A 25,823-nucleotide genomic window follows, 5' to 3' on the forward strand; every position below is an offset into this window, starting at 1 on the left:
TAGTTTTAGCCAAATTTTAATAGGTATTTCAATTTTATTTGTTTTTTAATGGCATAGAATGCCCTGCGTACTTTCTCAGTTCATTCAATGCCTCTTTAATGTGTCCAGTTGAGCTTATTTTTAAACCTAAGTAATTGTAGTGTGTGCAGTACTCTATATATTTTGTACCAATTGAGAACTTTGGTCTAATTCCCTGAGATCTGGATCTTCTCTGGAAAATCATTATTTTAGTCTTTTTGGGTTTTACTGCTGTTAAGGTTTTCTTGTGTCGAAAGAGAGGAGCACCACAATGCAGCGTGGTTATCTTCATACATCTTTAATAAAGACGATACAATAAACATAACGTGAAAAACCTAAACAGCCCTATCTGGTGCAAACAAACACAGAGACAGAAACAATCACCCACGAAACACTCAAAGAATATGGCTGCCTAAATATGGTTCCCAATCAGAGACAACGATAAACACCTGCCTCTGATTGAGAACCACTCTAGGCAACCATAGACTTACCTAGACAACTCTACTATACTACAATCCCATTACCTACAAAAACCCCAAGACAAAACACACCACATAAATAACCCATGTCACACCCTGGCCTGACCAAAATAATAAAGAAAACACAAAATACTAAGACCAGGGCGTGACAACTGCCAGGGCCCAGGTCTGGCAGTACTGCTCTAGCAGGTCCAGGCTCTGCTGTAGGCCATGTGCTGTGGGTGAAAGCAGGCATACTGTATGTCATCTGTGAAGAGTAGGCATTGAACTTCTGAATTGTGGAGGCTAACACCAGGGACTGAGGATTTTTCTAGAATATTGAAGAGTGCAGGGCTCAGATTGCAATCCTGACGAAGGCCCCGCCCCTTGTTAAAAATTTCTGTTATTTTCTTGCCAATTTGAATGCTGCATGTATTGCCAGTATACATTGACTTAATTATGTCATATGTTTTACCCCCTACACCACTTTAAATAACTTTGTAGAACAGTCCTGCATGCCAAATAGAATCAAATGCTTTTTGGAAGTCGATAAAGCAAGCGTATATTTTGGTATTATATTGGTGGACATGTTTCTCTATCAGGGTGTGTAGGGTGTAGATATGATCAGTTGTGCGATGTTTTGGTATAAATCCAATTTGGCTTTTACTCAAGACATTGCTTATTAAGGAAGTGTAGAACTCTTACATTTATAATACTACAGAAAACCTTGCCCAGGTTACTGTTCCTACAAATGCCTCTGGAATTGTTACCCTCAAATTTGTCTCCGTTAAAGATTGGGGTTATGAGTCCTTGATTCCAAATGTCAGGGAAATAACTGTTTTCATTTTGTCAATTGAAATGTTGCACTAGTGAGTTTGAGCATCTCTTTTAGGATGCCATTTGGTCCGCATGCTTTTTTAAATTTGAGAGCCTAAAGTTTCTTATAGAGCTCCTGGTCAGTAATTGGGGAGTAGAATGGATTTTGGTTGTCCTTTATAGCTTTTTCTAATCCATTCAACTTCTCATGAATTTGGCGTTGTTCTGCGTTTGTGTCAATGTGAACGGTGTTGTTGAGTGTTTCAAAATGGCTTGTCCATATGTCACCATTTTGTATCGCTAATTCCTCTTGTTTAGATTTTTTTGGTTATTTCCTCTTGTTTAAATTTTGCCAGAAGTTGTTTGTGTTTATGGACTCCTCAATTAGTGTAAGTTGCTTGCTGTTGTACGGTGCTTTTTTGGTTCTGAGTGTACGTTTATATATTTTAAAATTCTCACAGTAACGAAAGCGTAATTCACCATTATTTGGGTTTCTGTGCTTTTGGTTGGATAGTATTCTAAGTTTTTTCCTTATAATTTTACAATCAGCATCAAACCAGTTGTCATCTGTGATCTTTTTTGTTTTGTTTTTTATCAATTACAAGTGTGCCTCTTTTTTTGAAATCTGATGGTAATCTCTCTTTTTAACTCTCTCTCTCTCTCTCTCTCTTTCTCTCTCTCAGCCTGTAAGAAAGAGGAGTGTTCTCTCCAGGTTCCACCTGCTTGTCCCACCCACCGCCGGCTGTCCGTTAAACAGACGCAGTGCTGTGATTCATACCAGTGTGTGTGTGACTGTCATAACACCACCCACTCCTGTCCTCCTGGATTCATCACCTCCTCCTCCACCAATGACTGTGGCTGCACCGAGACCGCCTGCCTGCCTGACCAGGTGTGTGTGTGTGTGTGTGTGTGTGTATGTGTGTGTGTGTGTGTTTACTTCTCTAATGTTTCTCTGTTCCTTTAGGTGTGTGTGGTAGGAGGCGTGGTCTACCGTGTGGGGAGCCAATGGGATGAGGGCTGTGAGAAATGCATCTGCACCCATCAGCAGGACACACACACTAACCTGCACATCACTCAGTGTGTCCCACCTGTCTGTGACCACTCCTGTCCTCTGGTGACTATATATATACACACACTAACCTGTACATCGCTCACTGTGTCCCATTACACACACTACACACTACAGACACTATAAACACTGTACATTACACACTATACATGACATACACTATACATTACACACACTATAAATTAAACACATTATACATTACACACACTATACACTACACATTACACACACTATACATTACACACATTATACAGTACACACACTATACATTACACACACTATACATTACACACATTATACACTACACACACTATACATTACACACACTATACATTACACACACTATATATTACACACATTATACACTACACACACTATACATTACACACACTATACATTACACACACTATACATTACACACATTATACACTACACACACTATACATTACACACACTATACCTTACACACACTATACATTACACACATTATACACACTATACACATTATACATTACACAAATTATACATTACACATATTATATATTACACACACTATACATTACACACACTATACATTACACACATTATACACTACACACACTATACACTACAAACACTATACATTACACACATTATATATTACACACACTATACATTACACACATTATACATTACACACATTATACATTACACACTATACACACTATACATTACACACACTATACATTACACACACTATACATTACACACACTATACATTACACACACTATACATTACACACATTATACATTACACACTATACATTACACACATTATACATTACACACATTATACATTACACACTATACACACTATACATTACACACACTATACATTACACACACTATACATTACACACACTATACATTACACACACTATACATTACACACATTATACATTACACACTATACATTACACACACTATACATTACACACACTATACATTACACACATTAGACATTACACACTATACACACTATATACACTATACATTACACACACTATACATTACACACTATACACACTATATACATTATACATTACACACATTATACATTACACACTATACACACTATACATTACACACACTATACATTACACACACTATACATTACACACATTAGACATTACACACACTATACATTACACACATTATACATTACACACTATACACACTATACATTACACACACTATACATTACACACACTATACATTACACACTATACATTACACACTATACACACTATATACACTATACATTACACACACTATACATTACACACTATACACACTATATACATTATACATTACACACATTATACATTACACACATTATACACTACAAAAACTATACATTACACACACTATACATTACACACATTATACAGTACACACTATACACACTATACATTACACACTCTATACATTACACACACTATACATTACACACATTATACATTACACACATTAGACATTACACACACTATACATTACACACACTATACACACTATACACATTATACATACTATACACATTATACATTACACACATTATACATTACAAACACTATACATTACACACACTATACATTACACACATTATATATTACACACACTATACATTACACACATTATACACACTATACACACTACAAACACTATACATTACACACACTATACATTACACACATTATACATTATACATTACACACTATACACACTATACATTACACACACTATACATTAAACACATTATACATTACACACATTATACATTACACACATTATACATTACAAACATTATACATTACAGACATTATACACTATAAACACTATACATTACACACACTATACACTACACACACTATACATTACACACACTATACATTACACACTATACACACACTCTACATTACACACATTATATATTACACACACTATACATTACAAACATTATACACACTATACATTACACACATTATACATTACACACATTATGCATTACACACATTATACACACTAGAAACACTATACATTACACACTATACACACTATACATTACATATACTATACATTACACACACTATACATTCAACACATTATACATTACACACACTATACATTACAAACACTATACACTACACACACTATACATTACACACACTATACATTACACACATTATACACACTATACACACTATACATTCCTTACACTATACATTACACACACTATACATTACACACACTATACATTACACACACTATACATTACACACACTATACATTACATACACTATACATTACACACATTATACATTACACACACTATACATTACACACATTATACATTACGTACACTATAAACACTATACATTACACACACTATACATTACACACAGTATACATTACACACAGTATAAATTACACACATTATACACTACACACACTACACATTACACACATTGTACACTACACACACGGTACATTACACAATATGCATTACAAACTATACACACTATACACTACACACACTATACATTACACACACTACACATTACACACAGTATACATTACACACACTACACATTACACACAGTATACATTACACACACTATACATTATACACATTATACACATTATACATTACACACACTATACATTACACACACTACACATTATACATTATACATTACACACACTATACACTACACACACTATACACTACATACACTATACACTACATACACTATACATTACACACATTATACACTACACACACTATACATTACACACACTATACATTATACATTACACACACTATACATTACACACATTATACACTACACACACTATACATTACACACATTATACACTACACACACTATACATTACACACATTATACACTACACACATTATACACACACATTATACACACTACACACACTATACATTACACACATTATACATTACACACACTAGACATTACACACACTATACATTACACACATTATACACACTACACAAACTATACATTACACACAGTATACATTACACACAGTATAAATTACACACACTACACATTACACACATTATACATTACACACACTATAAACACTATACATTACACACATTATACATTACACACTATACATTACACACATTATACATTGAACACACTATACATTACACACACTATACATTACACACAGTATACATTACACACAGTATAAATTACACACACTACACATTACACACATTATACACTACACACACTGTATATTACACACTATGCATTACACACCCAACACACTATACATTACACACATTATACCTCACACACACTATACATTACACATTATACATCACATACACTATACATTACACACACTATACATTACACACACTATACACACCATAAACACTATACATTACATAAATCTATACATTATACACTATAAACACTATACATTACACACACTATACACATTGTCATTACATACACTATACATTACACACTATACACACTATACATTACACACACTATACATTATACACTATAAACACTATACGTTACACACACTAGACACATTATACATTACACACACTATACTTTACACACTTTCATCTGGTACTTCCTGTATATAGCCCCACATTGAGCTGGTACTGGTACTTCCTGTATATAGCTCCATATTGATCTGGAACTTCCTGTATATAGCTCCACATTGATCTGGTACTGCTACTTCCTGTATATAGATCCACATCGATCTGGTACATCCTGTATATAGATCCACATTGAACTGGTACTTCCTGTACATAGCTCCACATTGATCTGGTACTGGTACTTCCTGTATATAGCTCCACATTGATCTGTAAATTCCTGTATATAGCTCCACGTTTATCTGGTACTGGTACTCACTGTATATAGATCCACATTGATCTGGTACTTCCTGTATATAGCTCCACATTGATCTGGTACTGGAACTTCCTGTATATAGCTCCACATTGATCTGGAACTTCCTGTATATAGCTCCACATTGATCTGGAACTTCCTGTATATAGTTCCACATTGATCTGGTACTGGTACTTCCTGTATATAGCTCCACATTGATCTGGTACTTCCTGTATATAGCTCCACATTGATCTGGTACTGGTACTTCCTGCATATAGCGCCACATTGATCTGGTACTGGTACTTCCTGTATATAGCTTCACATTGATCTGGACCTTCCTGTATATAGCTCCATTCTTGTGTATTGTATTTTATTTGTCTTGTATTATTTTTAATCTCTGCATTGTTAGGAAAGGCTAGTTAACAATTATTTCATGGTAAAGTCTACACCAGTTGTGTTTAGTGCATGTGACAAATAAAATGACTTATTTGATTTGTGTGTGTGTGTAGGGCTCAGTGTACCAGCGGTCGGACAGTGAGTGTTGTGGGAGCTGCAGGAAGACCAGCTGTGTGGAGACAGATGGACAGATACCTGGAGACTCACAGACAGACGGACGACTCAGAACGGTCAATCAATCAATCACATTTATTTATAAAGTCCTTTTCACATCAGCATACAGTGCCTTGCAAAAGTATTCACCCCCTTGGCGTTTTTCCTATTGTGTTGTATTACAACCTGTCATTTAAATTGATTCTATTTGGATTTTATGTAATGGACATACACAGATCATCCAAGATCGCATAGCAGTTCAGACGTCTTTTGTCCTCGTCTTGTCGTGTCCTGTATATATATATATATATATATATTTACAACTTTTTTCACATACATTTTATTTTTATTTTCCATCAACTCATCTTCTAAACACTCTCCTGCAACCTGCCTCACCAATTTATATTTATAAAAAAGTATTATTTACCTCAGATCTGCAATCCTTCAGGAAGCTAGCCAGAAACTCCAGGAGGCTGGCCAGAAACTAGCCAGAAGCTAGCCAGGAGCTAGCCCAGAAGCTAATCAGAAGCTAACCACGGTTTGTGGTCATCGGCTGTCCTTTAGTTCGAAAATCTATCGAAAATCTATCGCCAGTTTTGTACGGCGCAGCGCGGCTCGGAACGGAACATACCGGACCAATTTTTCTCTCCATGTCCCTGGATTTCAACTGCTCTCTGGACATTCATACCCGGATCTCACAGCTAGCTAGCTGCTATCCGTGTGACAGTCGGCTTTCGTCGATTCCGGAGCAAACATCGATTGTTCCGGTGCTAGCCAGCTCCGTCAATCACGCCTGAGTTCCATCATTCACTCCTGGGCTGCAGTCACCTATCCGGACCCGTTTCACTGCCTACGCGGAGCCCCACCGGGCCTTCACAACCGGACTGCCGACGTTATCTACCTGAAGGAGATCCGGCTGGCTCCTCTGTCGCGACGTTACCGGAACGCCCATCTGCGGCCCGCTAACCGTTAGCTGTCTTTCCGGCTGCTATCTGAATAGACAATCGGACAATTTATTTATTTGAATTATTATGTTTTCTTCTCGGGCCTCTATAACTATATCTATTGTTCTTATTTTTGTTGTTGTGTGATTTGGATTAATCCCCTCTACCACACGGAACCCCACTAATCTACTGACCGAACGCAAGAGGTGGCTAACAACAGACTCCATCCTATGCTAGCTTGCTACCGGTTGGCTTGGCTAGCTGTCTAAATCGCCGTGACCCTAAACCAACCTCTCCACTCACTGGACCCTTTTGATCACTCGACTAAGCATGCCTCTCCTTAATGTCAATATGTCTTGTCCATTGCTGTTCTGGTTAGTGTTTATTGGCTTATTTCACTGTAGAGCCTCTAGTCCTGCTCACTATACCTTATCCAACCTATTAGTTCCACCACCCACACATGCAATGACATCTCCTGGTTTCAATGATGTTTCTAGAGACAATATCTCTCTCTTCATCACTCAATACCTAGGTTTACCTCCACTGTATTCACATCCTACCTTACCTTTGTCTGTACATTATACCTTGATGCTATTTTATCGCCCCCAGAAACCTCCTTTTACTCTCTGTTCCAGACGTTCTAGACGACCAATTCTTATTGTTTTTAGTCGCACCCTTATTCTACTCCTCCTATGTTCCTCTGGCGATGTAGAGGTGAATCCAGGCCCTGCAGTGCCTAGTTCCACTCCTATTCCCCAGGCGCTCTCTTTTGACGACTTCTGTAACCGTAATAGCCTTGGTTTCATGCATGTTAACATTAGAAGCCTCCTCCCTAAGTTTGTTCTATTCACTGCTTTAGCACACTCTGCCAACCCGGATGTTCTAGCTGTGTCTGAATCCTGGCTTAGGAAGACCACCAAAAATTCAGACATTTTAATTCCAAACTACAACATTTTCAGACAAGATAGAACTGCCAAAGGGGGCGGTGTTGCAATTTACTGCAAAGATAGCCTGCAGAGTTCTGTCCTACTATCCAGGTCTGTACCCAAACAATTTGAACTTCTACTTTTAAAAATCCACCTTTCTAAAAACAAGTCTCTCACCGTTGCCGCCTGCTATAGACCACCCTCTGCCCCCAGCTGTGCTCTGGACACCATATGTGAACTGATTGCCCCCCATCTATCTTCAGAGCTCGTGCTGCTAGGCGACCTAAACTGGAACATGCTTAACACCCCAGCCATCCTACAATCTAAACTTGATGCCCTCAATCTCACACAAATTATCAATGAACCTACCAGGTACCTCCCCAAAGCCTTAAACACGGGCACCCTCATAGATATCATCCTAACCAACTTCCCCTCTAAATACACCTCTGCTGTCTTCAACCAAGATCTCAGCGATCACTGCCTCATTGCCTGCATCCGTAATGGGTCAGCGGTCAAACGACCTCCTCTCATCACTGTAAAACGCTCCCTGAAACACTTCAGCGAGCAGGCCTTTCTAATCGACCTGGCCGGGGTATCCTGGAAGGATATTGACCTCATCCCGTCAGTAGAGGATGCCTGGATATTTTTTAAAAATGCCTTCCTAACCATCTTAAATAAACATGCCCCATTCAAGAAATTTAGAACCAGGAACAGATATAGCCCTTGGTTCTCCCCAGACCTGACTGCCCTTAATCAACACAAAAACGTCCTATGGCGTTCTGCATTAGCATCGAACAGCCCCCGTGATATGCAGCTGTTCAGGGAAGCTAGAAACCATTATACACAGGCAGTTAGAAAAGCCAAGGCTAGCTTTTTCAAGCAGAAATTTGCTTCTTGCAACACTAACTCAAAAAAGTTCTGGGACACTGTAAAGTCCATGGAGAATAAGAACACCTCCTCCCAGCTGCCCACTGCACTGAAGATAGGAAACACTGTCACCACTGATAAATCCACCATAATTGAAAATTTCAATAAGCATTTTTCTACTGCTGGCCATGCTTTCCACCTGGCTACTCCTACCCCTGTCAACAGCACTGCACCCCCAACAGCAACTCGCCCAAGCCTTCCCCATTTCTCCTTCTCCCAAATCCATTCAGCTGATGTTCTGAAAGAGCTGCAAAATCTGGACCCCTACAAATCAGCCGGGCTAGACAATCTGGACCCTTTCTTTCTAAAATTATCTGCCGAAATTGTTGCCACCCCTATTACTAGCCTGTTCAACCTCTCTTTCGTGTCGTCTGAGATTCCCAAAGATTGGAAAGCAGCTGCGGTCATCCCCCTCTTCAAAGGGGGGGACACTCTTGACCCAAACTGCTACAGACCTATATCTATCCTACCATGCCTTTCTAAGGTCTTCGAAAGCCAAGTCAACAAACAGATTACCGACCATTTTGAATCTCACCATACCTTCTCTGCTATGCAATCTGGTTTCAGAGCTGGTCATGGGTGCACCTCAGCCACGCTCAAGGTCCTAAACGATATCTTAACCGCCATCGATAAGAAACATTACTGTGCAGCCGTATTCATTGATCTGGCCAAGGCTTTCGACTCTGTCAATCACCACATCCTCATCGGCAGACTCAACAGCCTTGGTTTCTCAAATGATTGCCTCGCCTGGTTCACCAACTACTTCTCTGATAGAGTTCAGTGTGTCAAATCTGAGGGTCTGTTATCCGGACCTCTGGCAGTCTCTATGGGGGTGCCACAGGGTTCAATTCTTGGACCGACTCTCTTCTCTGTATACATCAATGAGGTCGCTCTTGCTGCTGGTGAGTCTCTGATCCACCTCTACGCAGACGACACCATTCTGTATACTTCCGGCCCTTCTTTGGACACTGTGTTAACAACCCTCCAGGCAAGCTTCAATGCCATACAACTCTCCTTCCGTGGCCTCCAACTGCTCTTAAATACAAGTAAAACTAAATGCATGCTCTTCAACCGATCACTACCTGCACCTACCCGCCTGTCCAACATCACTACTCTGGACGGCTCTGACTTAGAATACGTGGACAACTACAAATACTTAGGTGTCTGGTTAGACTGTAAACTCTCCTTCCAGACCCATATCAAACATCTCCAATCCAAAGTTAAATCTAGAATTGGCTTCCTATTTCGCAACAAAGCATCCTTCACTCATGCTGCCAAACATACCCTTGTAAAACTGACCATCCTACCAATCCTCGACTTTGGCGATGTAATTTACAAAATAGCCTCCAATACCCTACTCAACAAACTGGATGCAGTCTATCACAGTGCAATCCGTTTTGTCACCAAAGCCCCATACACTACCCACCATTGCGACCTGTACGCTCTCGTTGGCTGGCCCTCGCTTCATACTCGTCGCCAAACCCACTGGCTCCATGTCATCTACAAGACCCTGCTAGGTAAAGTCCCCCCTTATCTCAGCTCGCTGGTCACCATAGCATCTCCCACCTGTAGCACACGCTCCAGCAGGTATATCTCTCTAGTCACCCCCAAAACCAATTCTTTCTTTGGCCGCCTCTCTTTCCAGTTCTCTGCTGCCAATGACTGGAACAAACTACAAAAATCTCTGAAACTGGAAACACTTATCTCCCTCACTAGCTTTAAGCACCAACTGTCAGAGCAGCTCACAGATTACTGCACCTGTACATAGCCCACATATAATTTAGCCCTATCAACTACCTCTTTCCCAACTGTATTTAATTTATTTATTTATTTTGCTCCTTTGCACCCCATTATTTTTATTTCTACTTTGCACATTCTTCCATTGCAAAACTACCATTCCAGTGTTTTACTTGCTATATTGTATTTACCTTGCCACCAAGGCCTTTTTTTGCCTTTACCTCCCTTCTCACCTCATTTGCTCACATTGTATATAGACTTGTTTATACTTTATTATTGACTGTATGTTTGTTTTACTCCATGTGTAACTCTGTGTTGTTGTATCTGTCGAACTGCTTTGCTTTATCTTGGCCAGGTCGCAATTGTAAATGAGAACTTGTTCTCAACTTGCCTACCTGGTTAAATAAAGGTAAAATAAAATAAATAAATAAATAAATACACAAAATAGTCCAAATTGGTGAAGTGAAATGAAAAAAAGAACATGAAACATCTAAAAAAAAAGTAAAAAATAAAAGTGGTGCGTGCATATGTATTCACGCCCTTTGCTATGAAGATCTCGTGCAACCAATTACCTTCAGAAGTGACATAATTAGTTAAAACTTCTTGCTCCTACTTGAGACGCAGATGTCTCAAGTAGGCACCTGGAAATGCAAATGCACTAGGCTAAATGCTAAATGTACTCGTTAAAACTCAAACGTTCAGTAAAATATACATGCAGGGTATTGAATTAAAGCTACACTCGTTGTGAATCTAGCCAACAAGTCAGATTTTTAAAATGCTTTTCGGCGAAAGCATGAGAAGCTATTATCTGATAGCATGCAACACCCCAAAATGCCTGAAGGCGACGTAAACAAAATAATTAGCGTAGCCGGCGCTACACAAAAACGCAGAAATAAAATATAAAACATTCATTACCTTTGATGATATTCTTTGTTGGCACTCCTATATGTCCCATAAACATCACAAATTGATATTTTTCCCGATTAAATCCGTCCATGAATGCCCAAAATATCCATTTGTATAGCCTGTCTGTATCACGAAAAAAGCTCTCTTCCAACATGCAACGTCATGTTTAAAAATGTTATAAGTTGCCTATATTCTTTGACAAAACACTTCAACCTACTTTTATAACCCAACTTTAGGTATTTGTAAACGTTAATAAGCGATCAAATTGATCACTGGGTGATCTGTATTCAATAGCAGCTACAAAAGAAAACAGTGTCCATTTTTCAATCTTCCAAAATCGATTGAGGTAGGCTGGATGGAATCACGGATCTATTGGTAATGTCTCAAAGGATTTTTGTCATTGAAAATGACGTTTTTGGCGACATCGTGTGGAAGCTGTAGGAATTGCATCCGTCTCCATATTACATTTGGTTTCCTTTAAATAATCCATGAAACGGGCGCATGGATACTTTTTTCAGATTTCAGTGACCAGTTTTTCTTGCGCTTTTCGATGAACCACACGCTCTGTTATAGTCACAGCCGTGATTTAACCAGTTTTAGAAACTTCAGAGTGTTTTCTATCCACACATACTAATCATATGCATATACTATATTCCTGGCATGAGTAGCAGGACGCTGAAATGTTGCACTATTTTTAACAGAATGTTCGAAAAAGGAGGGGGTAGGATAAAGAGGTTAAATAAAGTCCACCTGTGTGCAATCTAAGTGTCACATGATCTGTCACATGATCTCAGTATATATATATACCTGTTCTGAAAGGCCCCAGAGTCTCCAACACCACCAAACAAGAGAAGTACAGATGAGGGATGGGTTATAAAAAAAATATCTGAAATGGAAACATTATGGCACCACAACAAACCTGCCAAGAGCGGGCCGCTCACCAAAACTCACAGACCAGGCAAGGAGGGCATTAACAGAGAGGCAACAAAGAAACCAAAGATAACCCTGAAGGAGCAGCAAAGCTCCACAGCGGAGATTGGAGTATCTGTCCATAGGACCACTTTAAGCCGTACACTCCACAGAGCTGGGCATTACGGAAGAGTGGCCAGAAAAAAAGCCATTGCTTAAAGACAAAAAATATGCAAACATGTTTGGTGTTCGCCAAAAGGTATGTGGGAGACTCCCCAAACATATGGAATAAGGTACAGATGGTCAGATGAGACTAAAATGGAGCTTTTTGGCCATCAAGGAAAACGCTATGTCTGGCGCCAACCCAACACCTCTCATCACCCTGAGAACATCTTCCCCACAGTGAAGCATGGTGGTCGCAGCATCATGCTGAGGGGATGTTTTTCATCTGCGGGGACTGAGAAACTGGTCAGAATTTATGGAATGATGGATGGCGCTACATACAGGGAAATTCTTGAAGGAAACCTGTTTCAGTCTTCCAGAGATTTAAGCTGGGACAGCGGTTCAAACAGTAGGTCTGGTAGAGAGAGACAGGGTCAAACAGCAGGTCTGGTAGAGAGAGACAGGGTCAAACAGCAGGTCCTGTAGAGAGATATATTGTCAAACAGTAGGTCTGGTAGAGAGAGACAGGGTCAAACAGCAGGTCTTGTAGAGACACAGGGTCAAAAAATAGGTGCCATAGAGAGAAACAGGGTCATACAGCAGATGCAGTAGAGAGAGACAGGGTCAAACAGCAGGTCCAGTAGAGAGAGACAGGGTCAAACAGCAGGTCCAGTAGAGAGAGACAGGGTCAAACAGCAGGTCCGGTAGAGAGAAACAGGGTCATACAGCAGGTGCAGTAGAGAGAGACAGGGTCAAACAACAGGTCCAGTAGAGAGAGAACGGGTCAAACAGCACATCTGGTAGAGAGATATATTGTCAAACAGCAGGTCTGGTAGAGAGAGACAGGGTCAAACAACAGGTCTGGAAGAGAGAGACAGGGTCAAACAGTAGGTCCTGTAGAGAGAGACAGGGTCAAACAGTAGGTCCTGTAGAGAGAGACAGGGTCAAACATCAGGTCCAGTAGAGAGAGACAGGGTCAAACAACAGGTGTGGTAGAGAGAGACAGGGTCAAACAGCAGGTCCAGTAGAGAGAGACAGGGTCAAACAGCAGTTCCTGTAGAGAGAGACAGGGTCAAACAGTAGGTCCTGTAGAGAGAGACAGGGTCAAACAGTAGGTCCTGTAGAGAGAGACAGGGTCAAACAGTAGGTCCTGTAGAGAGAGACAGGGTCAAACAGCAGGTCTGGTAGAGAGAGACAGGGTCAAACAGCAGGTCCTGTAGAGAGATATATTGTCAAACAGTAGGTCTGGTAGATATAGATTTAAGCTGGGACAGCGGTTCAAACAGTAGGTCTGGTAGAGAGAGACAGGGTCAAACAGCAGGTCTGGTAGAGAGAGACAGGGTCAAACAGCAGGTCCTGTAGAGAGATATATTGTCAAACAGTAGATCCTGTAGAGAGAGACAGGGTCAAACATCAGGTCCAGTAGAGAGAGACAGGGTCAAACAACAGGTCTGGTAGAGAGAGACAGGGTCAAACAGCAGGTCCAGTAGAGAGAGACAGGGTCAAACAGCAGTTCCTGTAGAGAGAGACAGGGTCAAACAGTAGGTCCTGTAGAGAGAGACAGGGTCAAACAGTAGGTCCTGTAGAGAGAGACAGGGTCAAACATCAGGTCCAGTAGAGAGAGACAGGGTCAAACAGCAGGTCCTGTAGAGAGATACAGTGTCAAACAGCAGGTCCTGTAGAGAGAGACAGGGTCAAACAGCAGGTCCAGTAGAGAGAGACAGGGTCAAACAGTAGGTCCTGTAGAGAGAGACAGGGTCAAACAGTAGGTCCTGTAGAGAGAGACAGGGTCAAACAGCAGGTCTGGTAGAGAGAGACAGGGTCAAACAGCAGGTCCTGTAGAGAGATATATTGTCAAACAGTAGGTCTGGTAGAGAGAGACAGGGTCAAACAGCAGGTCTTGTAGAGACACAGGGTCAAAAAATAGGTGCCATAGAGAGAAACAGGGTCATACAGCAGGTGCAGTAGAGAGAGACAGGGTTAAACAACGGGTCCAGTAGAGAGAGACAGGGTCAAACAGCAGGTCCAGTAGAGAGAGACAGGGTCAAACAGCAGGTCCAGTAGAGAGAGACAGGGTCAAACAGCAGGTCCGGTAGAGAGAAACAGGGTCATACAGCAGGTGCAGTAGAGAGAGACAGGGTCAAACAGCAGGTCCAGTAGAGAGAGAACGGGTCAAACAGCACGTCTGGTAGAGAGATATATTGTCAAACAGCAGGTCTGGTAGAGAGAGACAGGGTCAAACAGTAGGTCCTGTAGAGAGAGACAGGGTCAAACAGTAGGTCCTGTAGAGAGAGACAGGGTCAAACATCAGGTCCAGTAGAGAGAGACAGGGTCAAACAACAGGTCTGGTAGAGAGAGACAGGGTCAAACAGCAGGTCCAGTAGAGAGAGACAGGGTCAAACAGCAGTTCCTGTAGAGAGAGACAGGGTCAAACAGTAGGTCCTGTAGAGAGAGACAGGGTCAAACAGTAGGTCCTGTAGAGAGAGACAGGGTCAAACAGTAGGTCCTGTAGAGAGAGACAGGGTCAAACATCAGGTCCAGTAGAGAGAGACAGGGTCAAACAGCAGGTCCTGTAGAGAGATACAGTGTCAAACAGCAGGTCCTGTAGAGAGAGACAGGGTCAAACAGCAGGTCCAGTAGAGAGAGACAGGGTCAAACAGTAGGTCTGGTAGATATATATAGATTTAAGCTGGGACAGCGGTTCAAACAGTAGGTCTGGTAGAGAGAGACAGGGTCAAACAGCAGGTCTGGTAGAGAGAGACAGGGTCGAACAGCAAGTCCTATAGAGAGAGATATTGTCAAACAGCAGGTCCTGGAGATGGTAGCAGCTCTACATGGTGGATTTGTGTGTGTGTTTGATATTTTGTGTGTGATGTGTTTCTGTCTCTCTAGTTGGGGGAGGTGTGGCGGTCTGCGAAGGATGTGTGTGTGGAGCGTCAGTGTGTGTTGGTGGGAGAACGAGAGGTTTTCATCACTCACTCCAACGTCAGCTGTCCATCAGTAGACCCCACCTCTTGTCCCCTGGGAAGCGAGCTACGCTGTGACACCACCGACTGCTGCCCACGCTGCCACTGTGGTACACACACAGTCCATTCTGCAGTTTCAATGTTAAACCAGAAGAGGCATCTATTTAGCTACAAACAGCAGAACAGAACACATTTCTTTTAGAGCTATTTAAACAGACAAGTATTCACTCCCTTTTCTCAATTTCTGTTCACTGATCTACGATGTGCTCCAGTGTATTAAACATGAAACAACTGAGACGCCTTGACTGAATAACACCAGAACTATCTGTCTCTTTATCTGCAGCTCCTCAAGACGCCTGTGTCCTCAACCACACTGTGATAGGAGTAGGACAACACACACACACACACACACACACACATAACAAACAAACACATTTCACACAAACATATCACACACACACACACACATATCACACACACACACACACATATCACACATATCACACACACACACACATGTATCACACACACATACACGTATCACACAAACATATACATATCACACACACACACACATTTCACACACACACACACATATCACACACACACACACACGTATCACACACACATACACGTATCACACACACATACATATCCCACACACACATACACACATATTACACACACATACACACATATCACACACACACACACACATATCACACACATACATATCACACACACATACACACACATTTCACACACACACACATATCACATACACACACATCACACACACACATTACACACACACAGACACACACATACATATCACACACACATACACACATATCACACACACATATCTCACACACACACACACACACACACACACACACGTCACACACAGACTTACTCAAATTCATACACATGTATGTTTGTGTAGGCGGAGGAGAGTCTGATGGTGGATCTCTGTACTCACTGCACGTGTTCAGTGGAGGAAGGAGCCGTTAGAAGATACAAGCTGTCCTGTCGACGCATCAGCTGTCCTACCTGCCCTGAGGTAACACACCTTCATCACCACCTTACTTGCTTATGGCAGTTCATAGTTGCCGTATGTAATGTTGCTTCCCGGGTTATGGAAAGGATATGACTACCGCTCTCAGGCGCGATGCCATTGCAGGTGAATGTGAAGTCCAATCCGGGAGCTGTATGTTCTTCCACAGCTAGGACATGTTAGGGACTGAATCTGGAGAATGATTCTGGAGATTGAATCTGGAGATTGATTCTGGAGATTGAATCTGGAGATTGATTCTGGAGATTGAAACTGGAGAATTAATCTGGAGATTGAATCTGGAGAATGAATCTGGAGAATGAATCTGGAGAATGAATCTGGAGAATGAATCTGGAGAATGAATCTGAAGATTGATTCTGGAGATTGAAACGGGAGATTGAAACGGGAGATTGAATCGGGAGATTGAATCGGGAGAATGAATCTGGAGATTGAATCGGGAGAATGAATCTGGAGATTGAATCGGGAGAATGAATCGGGAGAATGAATCGGGAGAATGAATCGGGAGATTGAATCTGGAGAATATGTAGAAATATGATGCGGTGGGGCCTGTGCTGGCATAACACATCTCTATGGTGGGTAGGTTGTGATTCCAGGTGGTTAACTCCATTACATAGCAAGCTCCAAAATGAATGCTCAGCTGCAGCTGACTCGAGGTCCCCAGGTTTCATGTGACACTTCCAGCCTGTCACTTTGAGATGGTCTTCTGCCATAGAGGACATGTCGTGGTAGGTGGGGCATCCTGATCACATGGCCCACCAAGCGCAGTTGTCGACCTGTCTCCTAACTAGGGTTAGGGTTAACAGAGGATGGGTTAGGGTTAACTGAGGATGGGTTAGGGTTAACTGAGGACGGGTTAGGGTTAATGGAGGATGGGTTAGGGTTAATGGAGGATGGGTTAGGGTTAACTGAGGACAGGTTAGGGTTAATGGAGGATGGGGTTAGGGTTAATGGAGGATGGGTTAGGGTTAGGGTTAACGGAGGATGGGTTAGGGTTAATGGAGGATGAGTTAGGGTTAATGGAGGATGAGTTAAGGTTAACAGAGGATGGGTTAGGGTTAACTGAGGATGGGTTAGGGTTAGGGTGAACTGAGGATGGGTTAGGGTTAACAGAGGATGGGTTAGGGTTAATGGAGGAAGGGTTAGGGTTAATGGAGGATGGGTTAGGATTAATGGAGGATGGGTTAGGGTTAGGGTTAACGGAGGATGGGTTAGGGTTAATGGAGGATGGGTTAGGGTTAACAGAGGATGGGTTAGGGTTAACTGAGGATGGGTTAGGGTTAGGGTTAATGGAGGATGTTTTTTTTATTTATTTCACCTTTATTTAACCAGGTAGGCAAGTTGAGAACAAGTTCGCATTTACAATTGCGACCTGGCCAAGATAAAGCAAAGCAGTTCGATACATACAACGACACAGAGTTACACATGGAGTAAAACAAACATACAGTCAATAGTACAGTATAAACAAGTCTATATAGGATGTGAGCAAATGAGGTGAGATAAGGGAGGTGAAGGCATAAAAAAGGCCATGGTGGCAAAGTAAATCAATATAACAAATAAAACACTGGAATGGTAGATTGGCAATGGAAGAATGTGCAAAGTAGAAATACAAATAATGGGGTGCAAAGGAGCAAAATAATTAAATACAGTAGGGAAAGAGGTAGTTGTTCGGGCTAAATTATAGGTGGGCTATGTACAGGTGCAGTAATCTGTGAGCTGCTCTGACAGTTGGTGCTTAAAGCTAGTGAGGGAGATAAGTGTTTCCAGTTTCAGCAATTTTTGTAGTTCGTTCCAGTCATTGGCAGCAGAGAACTGGAAGGAGAGGCGGCCAAAGAAATAATTGGTTTTGGGGGTGACTAGTGAGATATAACTGCTGGAGCGTGTGCTATAGGTGGGAGATGCTATGGTGACCAGCGAGCTGAGATAAGGGGGGACTTTACCTAGCAGGGTCTTGTAGATGACATGGAGCCAGTGGGTTTGGCGACGAGTATGAAGCGAGGGCCAGCCAACGAGAGCGTACAGGTCGCAATGGTGGGTAGTATATGGGGCTTTGGTGACAAAACGGATTGCACTGTGATAGACTGCATCCAATTTGTTGAGTAGGGTATTGGAGGCTATTTTGTAAATTACATCGCCAAAGTCGAGGATTGGTAGGATGGTCAGTTTTACAAGGGTATGTTTGGCAGCATGAGTGAAGGATGCTTTGTTGCGAAATAGGAAGCCAATTCTAGATTTAACTTTGGATTGGAGATGTTTGATATTGGTCTGGAAGGAGAGTTTACAGTCTAACCAGACACCTAAGTATTTGTAGTTGTCCACGTATTCTATGTCAGAGCCGTCCAGAGTAGTGATGTTGGACAGGCGGGTAGGTGCAGGTAGCGATCGGTTGAAGAGCATGCATTTAGTTTTACTTGCATTTAAGAGCAATTGGAGGCCACAGAAGGAGAGTTGTATGGCTTTGAAGCTTGCCTGGAGGGTTGTTAACACAGTGTCCAAAGAAGGGCCAGAAGTATACAGAATGGGGTCGTCTGCGTAGAGGTGGATCAGAGACTCACCAGCAGCAAGAGCGACCTCATTGATGTATACAGAGAAGGGAGTCGGTCCAAGAATTGAACCCTGTGGCACCCCCATAGAGATTGCCAGAGGTCCGGACAGCAGACCCTCCGATTTGACACACTGAACTCTTTCAGAGAAGTAGTTGGTGAACCAGGCGAGGCAATAATTTGAGATTAGGGTTAGCAGAGGATGGGTTAGGGTTAACGGAGGATGGGTTAGGGTTAGGGTTAATGGAGGATGGGTTAGGGTTAGCAGAGGGTGGGTTAGGGTAAGGGTTAACTGAGGATGGGTAAGGGTTAACAGAGGATGGGTTAGGGTTAGGGTTAATGGAGGATGGGTTAGGGTTAGCAGAGGATGGGTTAGGGTTAGCAGAGGATGGGTTAGGGTTAACAGAGGATGGGCTAGTGTTAGGGTTAACAGAGGATGGGTTAGGGTTAACAGAGGATGGGTTAGGGTTAAGAGAGGATGGGTTAGGGTTAGGGTTAACAGAGGATGGGCTAGGGTTAGGGTTAACAGAGGATGGGCTAGTGTTAGGGTTAATGGAGGATGGGTTAGGGTTAGGGTTAATGGAGGATGGGCTATGGTTAGGGTTAACAGAGGATGGGTTAGGGTTAGGGTTAACAGAGGATGGGCTAGGGTTAGGGTTAACTGAGGATGGGTTAGGGTTAGGGTTAACTGAGGATGGGGTTAACTGAGGATGGGTTGATGACCTCAGTTTTCTGGGTGTTTCCTGTAGGCCAATGGAAAACTGTCATGCAGAGAATGCTGCATCACTGCAGGAGCTCGTGAATGTTGCGGAAAGTTATTTTTTCTTCACCTTTATTTCTCCAGGTAGGCCAGTTGAGAACAAGTTGAGAACAAGTAAAGCAAAGAAGTGACACACAAACAACAACACAGAGTTACACATGGAATAAACACACGTACAGTCAATAACACAATAGAAAAAGTATATATAAAGTGTGTAAATGAGGTAAGATTTGGGAGGTAAGGCAATAATTGGGCCGTAGTGGCGAAGTAATTGCAATTTAGCAATTAAACAATAGAGTGATAGATGTGCAGAAGATGAATGTGCAAGTAGAGATAGAGGTGCAAAGGAGGAAAAAAAACTATATGGGGATGAGGTAGTTGGATGGGCTATGTACAGGTGGACTATGTAAAGGTGCAATGATCTGTGAGCTGCTCTGACAGCTGATGCTTAAAGTTAGTGAGGGAGATATGAGTATCCAGCTTCAGTGATTTTTGCAATTTGTTCCAGTCATTGGCAGCAGAGAACTGTAAGGAAAGGCGGTGACCAGTGAGCTGAGATAAGGCAGAGCTTTACCTAGCAAAGACTTATGGATAACCTGGAGCCAATGGGTTTGGCGACGAATATGAAGTGAGGGCCAGCCAACAAGAGCATACAGGTTGTGTGGTGGGTAGTATATGGGGCTTTGGTGACAAAATGGTGGCACTGCATCCAATTTGCTGAGTAGAGTGTTGGAGGCTATTTTGTAAATGACATCGACGAGGTCAAGTGCTGGATGCTTTGTTGCGAAATAGGAAGCTGATTCTAGATTTAACTTTGGATTGGAGATGTTTGATATTGGTCTGGAAGGAGAGTTTACAGTCTAACCAGACACCTAAGTATTTGTAGTTGTCCACGTATTCTATGTCAGAGCCGTGTGAGTCAACACAATGTGAGTCAACACAAAAATGGCGCTGGAAGAAATGGCAGCAGTTTCACCAACCAATTGTGCTACTCTGTGTTTTTTTTAGCGCTATATTTAACTTATTTTGTACATAATGTTTCTGCAACCGTATCTTACGGCAAAAAAGAGCTTCTGGATATCAGGACAGCGATCACTGACCTTGGATTAGACAAAGAGCTTATGGATATCAGGACAGCGATCACTGACCTCAGATTAGACAAAGAGCTTCTGGATATCAGGACAGCGATCACTGACCTTGGATTAGACAAAGATTTTTTCTACAACAAAGACAACACACAAGACATTCTCCAAGCACCCCACAGGACCGACATCCCCAGTATTTGCAAGAGGAAGCGACGCAGGTACAGAGGACAAAGAGCCGGATGCCTGGTCAGGACCCGGCAAAGGCGACTGGGAAAGCTGCCGTTACCAAAAATACTACTCGTGCAATCATTGGACAAGGTACGATCACGAATATCCTACCAGCGGGACATCAAAAACTGTAATATCCTATGTTTCATAGAATCATGGCTGAATGACGACATGAATATTCAGCTAGCGAGATATACGCTGCACCGGCAAGATAGAACAGCACACGAGGGGGGGGCGGCGATCTGTGCATATTTGGTAACAACAGATTGCAGGCCACACTACTTGCCTAGAGAGTTTTCAGCTATACTTTTTGTGGCTGTTTATTTACCACCACAGACAGATGAGGGAACTAAGACCGCACTCAGTCAGCTGTATAAGGAAATAAGCAAACAGGAAACCATTCACCCAGAGGCCGTGGCCTAGTGGCCGGAGAAATCCTCGTGGCCGGAGACGTTAATGTCTGTACTCTACACAAAGCTCTCATTCGCCCTCTATTTGGTAAATCTGACCACAACTCTATCCTCCTGATTCCTGCTTACTAGCAAAAATAAAAGAATGAAGCCCCAGTGACTCGGTCTATAAAAAAGTGGTCAGATGAAGCAGATGCTAAACTATGGAGGACATCGTCCCCACAGTGACTGTACGTACATACCCCAACCACACGCCATGGATAACAGGCAACATTCGCACTGAGCTAAAGAGTAGAGCTGCCGCTTTCAAGATGCGAGACTCTAACCCAGAAGCTTACAAGAAATCCTGCTATGCCCTGCAACGAACCATCAAACAGGCAAAGCGTCAATACAGGGTTAAGATTGAATCATACTACACCGGCCCCGACGCTCGTCTTAGGTGGCGGGGCTTGCAAACTATTACAGACTACAAAGTGAAGCACAGCTGCGAGCTGCCCAGTGACATGAGCCTACCAGACAAGCTAAATCCCTTCTATGCTCACTTCGAGGCAAGCAACACTGAGGCATGCATGAGAGGATCAGCTGTTCCGGACGACTGTGTTCACGCTTTCCGTAGCCGACGTGAGTAAAAACTTTAAACAGGTCAAAATTCGCAAGGCTGCGGGGCCAGATGGATTACCAGGACGTGTGCTCTGGGCATGTGCTGACCAACTGGCAGGTGTCTTCACTGACATTTTCAACATGTCCCTGATTGAGTCTGTAATACCAACATGTTTCAAGCAGACTACCATAGTCCCTGTGCCTAAGAACACAAAGGCAACCTGCCTAAATGACTACAGACCCGTAGCACTCACGCCCGCAGCCATGAAGTGCTTTGAAAGGCTGGTCATGGCTCACATCAACATCATTATCCCAGAAACCCTAGACCCACTCCAATTTGCATACCGCCCAAACAGATCCACAGATGATGTTCTCTATTGCACTCTGCACTGCCCTTTCCTAACTGAACAAAAGGAACACTTATGTAAGAATGCTATTCATTGACAACAGCTCAGCGTTCAACACCATAGTACCCTCAAAGCTCATTACCAAGCTAAGGATCCTGGGACTGAACACCTCCCTCTGCAACTGGGTCCTGGACTTCCTGACGGGCCGCCCCCAGGTGGTGAGGGTAGGTAGCAACACATCTGCCACGCTAATCCTCAACACTGGAGCTTCACTCACGACTGCATGGCCAGGCACGACTCCAACACCATAACTTAGTTTGCAGATGACACAACAGTGGTAGCCCTGATCACAGACAACGACGAGACAGCCTATAGGGAGGAGGTCAGAGAACTGGCCGTGTAGTGCCAGAATAACAACCTATCCCTCAACGTAGTATCCATCACCCTCTACCTTCTTATGGTGGTATAGGTGTGTAGCCAGGCAAGTAACCATCACCCTCTGCCTTCTTCTGGTGGTAAAGCTGTGGAGCCAGTCTCGTAACCTTGGAAAGATAGCTTTTGCAGTAGCTTTGCTTGATCTACTCGTTAAAGGGCTTTGTACATATCAGCAAGTAACCAAGGCTTATACAATTTTAAAACATTACAATATATTAACAGATTTCACAACACACTGTGTGCCCTCAGGCCTCTACTCCACCACTACCACATATCTACAGTACTAAATCCATGTGTATGTGTGTGTATAGTGCGTATGTTATCGTGTGTGTGTGTGTGCATGCATATGTCTGTTTCTATGTTTGTGTTGCTTCCCAGTCCCCTCTGTTCCTTAAGGTGTTTTTTTAATCACATTTTACTGCTGCATCAGTTACCTGATGTGGAATAGAGTTCCATGTAGTCATGGCTCTATGTAGTACTGTGTGCCTCTCATAGTCTGTTCAGGACTTGGAGACTGTAAAGAGACCTCTGGAGGCATGTCTTGTGGGATATGCATGGGTGTCTGAGTTGTGTGCCAGTAGTTTAGATAGACAGCTCGGTGTATTCAACATGTCAATACCTTTTATAAATACAAGTAGTGATGACGTTTGAGCCAGGAGACATTGACATGCATATTATTAATATTATCTCTCTGTGTGCATCCAAGGACCAGACTTGCTGCCCTGTTCTGAGCCAATTGCAATTTTCCTAAGTCCTTTTTTCTGGCAACCATCATCACTAAGACCATCATCACTAACACCATCATCATCACCACCATCATCGCCATCATCACCAAATCATCAAAATCAAATCAAATGTATTTATATAGCCCTTTGTACATCAGCTGATATCTCAAAGTGCTGTACAGAAACCCAGCCTAAAACCCCAAACAGCAAGCAATGCAGGTGTAGAAGCACAGAGGCTAGGAAATACTCCCTGGAAAGGCCAAAACCTAGGAAGAAACCTAGAGAGGAACCAGGCTATGTGGGGTGGCCAGTCCTTTTCTGGTTGTGCCGGGTGGAGATTGTAACAGAACATGACCAGGATGTTCAAATGTTCATAAATGACCAGCATGGTCAAATAATAATAATCACAGGCAGTTGAAACTGGAGCAGCAGCATTGCCAGGTGGACTGGGGACAGCAAGGAGTCATCATGTCAGGTAGTCCTGGGGCATGGTCCTAGGGCTCAGGTCCTCCGAGAGAGAGAAAGAAAGAGAGAAAGAGAGAATTAGAGAGAGCATACTTAAATTCACACAGGACACCGGATAGGACAGGAGAAGTACTCCAGATATAACAAACTGACCCTAGCCCCCTGACACATAAACTACTGCAGCATAAATACTGGAGGCTGAGACAGGATGGGTCATCATCATCACCACCATCACTATAATCACTAACATCATCATCATCACCACCATCCTCACCATCATTATCACCATCATTACTAACACCATCATCATCTCCACCATCATCACCACCATCACCATCATCATCACTAACACCATCATCATCACCATCATCACTAACACCATCATCGTCACCATCATCATCATCATCACCACCATCATCATCACTGTTACGCACGCCTCTATGAAGAGGGAACGCAACACCCTGCTACAACTAAACTCTCCGTGAAGTGAAAAAGGTATGGACTGTAGGTGCGAGTAAGGATGACAACAGGCAGAATGCGGTACCGTTTACAAGGACTTTATTCCTTTACACGGTAATATGGGGAAAAGGGGCTGGATGGAACCAAAGCAAAGAAAGTAAATCTCAAAGCCCCCCCTCTCCTGTCTTACCTGCCTACCCACTACTAAAATACAGGGGGTGGTCCGCCCAGGTCTTACCTAGTGTGCCTAGACAATGAATATACTACGGATATATGTATGCCCGCGGGCCTCTTGCCTAAGCACTCCCTAGGTGCCTTCCCCTTCCCCCCTGGGAACAAATGAAACAGAAGAACAAATAATTTCTCAAACAAACT

The 25,823-nt window shown here is 42.5% G+C and overlaps 1 protein-coding gene across 2 annotated transcripts in view; it reads left to right on the forward strand.

The window, feature by feature from the left end:
* vwf (von Willebrand factor) overlaps positions 1-25,823 on the forward strand; it is a 180,131-nt gene that overhangs the window by 133,720 nt on the left and 20,588 nt on the right. For both annotated transcript variants that reach the window (XM_036973630.1, XM_036973629.1), the window contains exons 44-49: positions 1,976-2,181; positions 2,257-2,406; positions 6,803-6,919; positions 16,246-16,429; positions 16,663-16,703; positions 17,266-17,382. In XM_036973630.1, the coding sequence (XP_036829525.1) occupies positions 1,976-2,181; positions 2,257-2,406; positions 6,803-6,919; positions 16,246-16,429; positions 16,663-16,703; positions 17,266-17,382 (815 nt within the window). The remainder of the gene's footprint in view (positions 1-1,975; positions 2,182-2,256; positions 2,407-6,802; positions 6,920-16,245; positions 16,430-16,662; positions 16,704-17,265; positions 17,383-25,823) is intronic.

This window comes from Oncorhynchus mykiss, unplaced genomic scaffold, assembly GCF_013265735.2.
Source record: "Oncorhynchus mykiss isolate Arlee unplaced genomic scaffold, USDA_OmykA_1.1 un_scaffold_277, whole genome shotgun sequence".
In the NCBI taxonomy this organism is placed as follows: domain Eukaryota; kingdom Metazoa; phylum Chordata; class Actinopteri; order Salmoniformes; family Salmonidae; genus Oncorhynchus; species Oncorhynchus mykiss.